This window comes from Austrofundulus limnaeus, unplaced genomic scaffold, assembly GCF_001266775.1.
Source record: "Austrofundulus limnaeus strain Quisiro unplaced genomic scaffold, Austrofundulus_limnaeus-1.0 Scaffold31, whole genome shotgun sequence".
Classification (NCBI taxonomy): domain Eukaryota; kingdom Metazoa; phylum Chordata; class Actinopteri; order Cyprinodontiformes; family Rivulidae; genus Austrofundulus; species Austrofundulus limnaeus.
The window spans coordinates 1,330,194-1,336,846 of record NW_013952433.1 but is presented as its reverse complement, the minus strand read 5'-3'; the positions used below and the strand labels follow the sequence as shown (position 1 = coordinate 1,336,846).

At 36.3% G+C, this 6,653-nt stretch overlaps 1 protein-coding gene across 1 annotated transcript in view; it reads right to left on the bottom strand.

The window, feature by feature from the left end:
- ehf (ets homologous factor) overlaps nt 1–4,829 on the bottom strand; it is a 6,674-nt gene extending 1,845 nt beyond the window's left edge. The window contains exons 1-6 of the mRNA XM_014005466.1: nt 4,791–4,829; nt 2,396–2,510; nt 1,697–1,954; nt 585–629; nt 436–477; nt 290–352 (exon numbers count right to left, since the gene is read on the bottom strand). Coding sequence (XP_013860920.1) covers nt 290–352; nt 436–477; nt 585–629; nt 1,697–1,954; nt 2,396–2,471 — 484 coding nt within the window. The 5' untranslated portion in view covers nt 2,472–2,510; nt 4,791–4,829. The remainder of the gene's footprint in view (nt 1–289; nt 353–435; nt 478–584; nt 630–1,696; nt 1,955–2,395; nt 2,511–4,790) is intronic.
- Nucleotides 4,830–6,653: the final 1,824 nt, after the last annotated feature.

The following is a 6,653-nucleotide window of genomic DNA, read 5'->3' as shown; positions in this document are numbered from 1 at the left end:
TTGCACTGACAAGGGGCAGGCTTGCTTTCTAATTACTGAGAGAGTTCAGCTGGTGTCTTGGCTTTCCATGCCTTTTTACACCTCCCTTTATTCATGTGTTCAATACTTTTTCCCTGTGCCATTCCACATTATTACAAATAACTTGGATCACTTGGGTTGTTACAAACATCTGGTGAAAAWTTCATGTCATTAGCACCTCTAGTAATATATTTACTGAGAAAAATGTCAACGTGTTCAATACTTATTTTACCCACTGTATGTCATGTTGTACAGCAAAATACATTCTTACCAGGACTAGAAGGGGTAGGAGAGACATCTGGGGCAAGCGAGTGAATCGAGGGATCATAGATCTCTAAGTTAACAAATAAAATCTCAATTAAAACTCAATTAAATCCACAGTAGGACACAATCTTCAAATATAAAYGCTTACAATACCTCCAGGTGGATAGCTGACATCTGGAAATGGACATATGTCTGCTGTAAAACAAATACATATTATTAGAAGTAGAACTGACTGAAAAGTAACTTGAATCGTTTCGATCAAAGAGTTTTAAGCATCAGTAATGTTGCATAAAACCTCTTACTTTCAGGTTTGAGTTCCAGTTGCCCAATATCCACATGATACTGCCCTGTGTAGGAATAAGAAAATACATGAAAACATGATAAAAGCACCAATAAATGTGTTCTCTAAAAACTGAAGATTGAACATTTCAGCTTATCCCATTTAGCAAAACATGTGAAACCAATAAACCAGAATTCTGTTAAATGTAATGATGGTGACTGAAGGGCCATGAGTCGGCATAACTGAAAATCTGTTGTTCATGGTGTATTGGAAAATACTTTACAAGGCAAAATACATGGACTCTATTGTATTTACATGCATTCGGAAAGTCAAAATATTTACATTTTATATTTGTATAAAAAGACTTCGTAAATGTGTGGATAGGTAGTTGAAAAATTGCTTTTCATAATCTCTCTCTCTCTCTCTCTCTCTCTCTCTCTCTCTCGTCTTTAAAATAGAAAACAGGAAAGTCGTAGCAATCGAATTTGAACTCAGATTTTTATAAGCCCATTGTTCTATTTCCCACAACTCATGTGATAAAAGAGTTTGTGTTTTTCCCGATATGATAAAAGTCATGCTCTTGCTTTGACCTGAAAATTTGAGTTAACCTGCATTTCTCTGCGAACTGGAAACCAAACCTGTTGCACCAGGTCTTCTGGTAATGACCTTGCTTTCATYGTAAGATAATAGATAAAATGTGAAGTGTTTATCCTGTTTAGCACTTAGCAACCTAAAAAAAAAAACTAAAAAGGTTAAAAAAAATCCATTGTTTAATGAGCCGTGCTTTAGTGTAAGTGTGAAGGAGTTAAACTTGAGTTTCTTTTGAAACTTAAAAAAATATAAATCAATGAATGAGTCATCTCAGTTCTTCCTTCTTAATGTTACACTGGAGTGCTTTGTTAGATACACACTCGAGCAAAAACAAACAAGAAATCCATCATCGCCTTCACTTTAAGTACTCCTCCGCCCTGTTTTCCAGCATCATGCTGTGCAGCCTTTGACCTGTTCTGTGATCCCTTCTTAACCACAGCTCATCACACAACTCAGAATCCCTAGCCTGCCTTTTGTAAGGAGTAATCATCTTCCTTTATGCCCYACGCACCCCTGACTCTCAGCCTTGCTCTTTAGACCCACCGCTCGACTTGAGCTCTGCGATGCTGTTGTAAAGAATGTGTCCCACGCTGCCGGCAACGCGGATGAAGTCGTGGTAATTCAGACTGCAAAGTTGATGGCCGTCCATGTCGAAATTTTGGAAAGGAATGCTGGAGGCGTCGATCTGGTGGATGTCCATGACCTGCTGCAGCCACTCCCACACCTGGTACTTACTCCAGAACTGAGGCTGGGAGTCGTGAGACCACAGGCGACTTGTGTAACCAGACATCACCAACGCACCTGAACAACAAGCACTATTAGTCAGGGAAAACAAAGGAAAGCTATTTTTGGCGTAACCTAAAGCTTCATCTAGTGAGTAAAACATCAACGGACAAATTGTCAATGATTATTCTCGAAAGCAGTTTACAGAAAGAGCTGTTAAGACTTTTCTCTGTTGGGAATCCTTGTTTTGTGTTTCAGAGCTCTGGGCTCACCAGGTGAGAAATCCATCATCGCTAAACGATTTTCATTAAGTGTTCTAGCTACAGTACATGGAGCTGGATTGTTTAATAGAGAGCAATAAAAACCCTTAAGCAGAGCATTTTACAGTATTTTCTTCAAGCGTTTAGGATGATATTCAGACAGTTTAATCAATGATTAATGTCAGCTCTGAGTCTAAATGTAATCCTGTGAAAGGATACAGTGAGTTTCATAGGTGTTAATGTGGGTTGTAATGCTCACCATCAGGATAGAGGCTTGCAGGTCCCCAGGTGGAGGTCAGCTGGCTGTCCAGGGCGGTGGATGGAATCATGCTCATATTGTAGCTTTTATACTCAGCTGTACCATGGCCCAGGGACTGCGAGAAGAAAAAAAGGGTATATTATGCACAGAATACTATAAAACCAACACTTTTATAAAGCATTTACATGTTGGATCCACAAGTCTGTCAACGTGTTTTAATGGCTCGTGCTTGTCCCGACATTGATTCAAACTTCCTTATTCCTGCATGCACTTAATATTTATAAGTGTTCAAAGAATATTTTTTTATTTTAATGATGCGAACAAAGATATTTCTATATATTCTAGATATTTTTGAACATTAAAGCAATTAAATTTACTTGAGAAGAACCTAAAACTAAAATACTAAACCCCTGAATGAGTATCATAGACGAACCTTACATGTCTACAGTTATTACCATGATTATAAAAGGTGTTGCTCAATCAACCAGGCACAGATGTCAACATAAAACTGTATTAATGAGTTTATGTATTGCATTTGAATGTATGCTGTTGCTGAAATAACTCTCATAGGGCTCTAAATTGTGGATGACAGTTATTTTACTTCTGTCCAGTTAATGAGTTACATTAGCAAATTTGTCTGTCGGGTTTTATTTTTAATCGGAGCAAATTTGTTTGTACACTGTGTAAAACAGTTTAATTTTCTTTGTCAGCAATGACATCAAATTAGTTTTGCGCTGTTTGCATTCAGTAAAAACTCAAAACTCTTCATGTAACATTAATATCTACATAATGACAGTACTGTCTTTCTATGTGAGGTGATTTTTAACATCTGAATGAATAAAGAGTCGTTCTGAACAGTAACAGGATTCTGAGTCCTCCCCCCTTTCTGCATTTTGCCAATGTAAATTGTAAATACAGACATGTTTCAGACTTAACTCGAAGTATATTTGCGTGAAATGCAAATAAGCTGGTGTTAAAATTTCACCAGCTTCACTGTTTTGGTGGTCCAAGTGTCGCATGTGTACAATAGCTGAATTGTAGCTTTCTCAGTTTGCTGTTGGCATCAGGTTCTAACTGTTTCTGCCACACAGAGATGCATTATTTCAAGCACAAGCCAGACTCGTCATCGACAGTTAATAATGCTGCTGAGATAAACGTCTACACATTCCACTCTCTGTCATGATCACATTTTAGTTTAATTTTATTAGATGTTTTGCTAATTATTGTGAACAACTAAAATATGAAAAAAAATACTAAGAATGTTCATAAAGGTAAACAACCTTTTTAATGACAGTGGTTGGAATGACAACTGACTGGTTGGTACACAGTTATCTGTTATGTATTTGTTTGCAGGTAATGAACAAACTTCCAGCAAACTTTGTCATACACTGTTATCTCAATAGCAAATACCTTGCTATCTATTAAACCCATACATGGCATGCACCTTCAAAAACTTGGGAAAATAAGTTTTAGAACATGCAGCAATGATTTTTGAATTCATTTTTTTTCTTAAAGGCTGGTGCCACGTGCAGGATCAACTCTTAACCTGCCTTTGCTAACATGACATGTGCTGTGTTAACCCTTCATATTTACTACTGCCAAGTTCATATCTTATCAAGAAGGCAGAGAGAAGTTTATGTCAATACAAGAGTCATGCAGCGCTGCTAAAGAAAATGAGTTTTATAGATCTGATTCGTTTTAGCTGAGTCATGGTGAAAGATCAGTTATTTGCTTTGATGTGGGTGATAAGGTGCTCTGTTTATTCTGAAGAAGTTCATCTGGGCAGTGTGTCGTAATGTGGTCTTTGCTTTCATTTTCATTTTATTTGTATCTTCGGAGCTGCACTGTGACTTATCGAGTTAGAACAGTTTCTATTTTTTTATAATCCTCTGTCTCAGTTCTTTTTATTTTACTGTATTTAAATCTGGGATGAAAGAATATTACAAATTCAAGTTTTCTGTAACATCAAAAGGCAGAAGAGAAGGATTCAGAGCTCTGAAGTTTACAGAGTAAATTCAAGACTAAAGGAAGTGAAATGAAGTTAAATATATTTATTTGTTTGTTTAACCTTTTTTTTAAGCAGGAAACACCTGCTGGCATTAAAAATCTTGTTTTCAAGAATGCTCTGGGACTTTCCAAGACAAACGCAAGACCAAATTCATTTTTAGGAAATCTGAATTCTTTGTAAAGTCATTCACAAATAGATTTGTTCTTTTTTTTCCTACAGTACGTAATGATCAGTTCTGAGATTGATTAAAACTGCAGACGTTTTATAAAAATCCAAATGAAAACTATAACTGTCAATTTTTGTCACAAAAAAAACTTAAGAAAAAAATTTAACTTAAACAAAAAAATGAACACATGCAGCCTTATTAAATTAAAATTTATCACCTACCAGAGCAGAAGAATTGGGTCCCACTTGACCCAAAATAATACACGTCGATCAGTTCAGCTTGTGGAGACTCTGCTGCACTTCCTTTGTAAACTCAATAAAGTGAGCTGTCTGGCTTTCCAAATCTTTGAATCAATACATGCATGCAGACACTACAGGTGCTGCCTTGCCACAATGGGATTTTTATCCTCTCAACTTCCTTATACTGCTCCAATTGGCTCCCTACAGGTTCGTACAAGGTCGGTATTTGCATAATGCACACCCACGCACACCTACAGACACACACCTGACATAGCTTTTACAATTGTTTATTGAAAAACTTTCTCTGATGATCTTGATCACATAAAATGACACTTAATGAAGTAAAAAAAGATCACTTGAACATTTTAGGACAAATGCATGAGAGGTGTTCAACTAAACAGATTCAGACACTTTTTGTTTTTCAGTTGTGCCTTTCTGCAGGGGTTGGTTAGAACTTGGGTTCGAAACACTCGAGCTGCCATAGCCAAACACGTAGAAATCCACACAACGAAAAAATAAAAAGTTGCCTTACATAGAGTTAAACAGTAACATAAAAAAGTCTCAGTTTTAGTATGTGGCACAATATTTCCTTTTCCTGCCACATCATGGAGAATGGTGAGTTGACAGTTTACGTAGGAGAACCTTGGAGAGTTTCACGCAATTCTGTTGTGACAGTTTTTAGAAATGCATGGTGGAAAACGTGCATGAAAACAATTCAGATATCAGCTTTGCTGAATGTAAACCTTTAAAATCGTGTTTTTTTTTTAGCTTGGACTTTGCTAATTATTAATTTCATGTTGCATGCACGTTTATGATCAGTTCCTAGAATGAGTTGAATTTAGTACCATTCATAATTATGTAAGATCACTGTCACATAACAATTGTATCAGCTTAGTTTTTGCTAACATGCAGGAATGCTRAGGCATTCTCATTTGGACATCTCTCAAATCCCACTGAGCATCAAGTAAGATTGACATGGATAAAGATATAGTAAAAAAAAAATCAAGCTTCTTTTTAATGATTGGCCAATATTAAATGAAACATTTCCCCTTCATTTTATAAACATATTTTCTATCATTACCAATCCTTGTTGATGTATATTTATATACTGCAGAGATAAGGCAGTTACTGATACTAAAATATTTTTTTATCTCGTTAGCTCTYCTTGTTTAGATAGGTTTTACATAATCACATCTATCAAATTAAGAGTGCTTGCCTTCAAATAAAAACTAAAACCAAGCATTTTCTTTGCAGGAGCAAATGTGTCAAAAAGCAATTTTACTGAACTTTGCCTCTCCTTAAATATGCTGTTTCCTGACAGTGATCAGAGGGAGTTCAGGCATTCTATTTTTGCTTGACTCCAATTWAGGTTTGGGCAAATTTCAATATCTCTGATCAGAGATCTAAATCTGATCTGTAACCACACTGTGCCGTTTGAGACCAGAAGCACGAACATCATCATGTTTGTGATTGAGATACCTTTGAAGGCTGAACTGAATGATGGGGAAGAAATGTATGTGAAGAAAGTATGTCACGCTACTCTCAGAGCTTTATTGGCAGTGTCGAGTAACACRATTTGATCCAGATAAAATGAATGTTTTTAATAAAATAGTCAGTAGTATTGGTTTTCTAAGGGATAAACTCATATTATGTTATTAACAAGATGTTTTGTGTCTCAAAAATAAACATAGTGTAMAATAAACAGGAAATGCACCATTAAAGTGCATATTTCCACATCCCAGCTGGTTTACTTTAATGGCTGTTCCTCAAATAGACGGTATGATCCCACCTGCTTCTGCATGCTCTTCAGTTCATTCTGAGCTCACTTTCGAAGTTCCTTCTTTC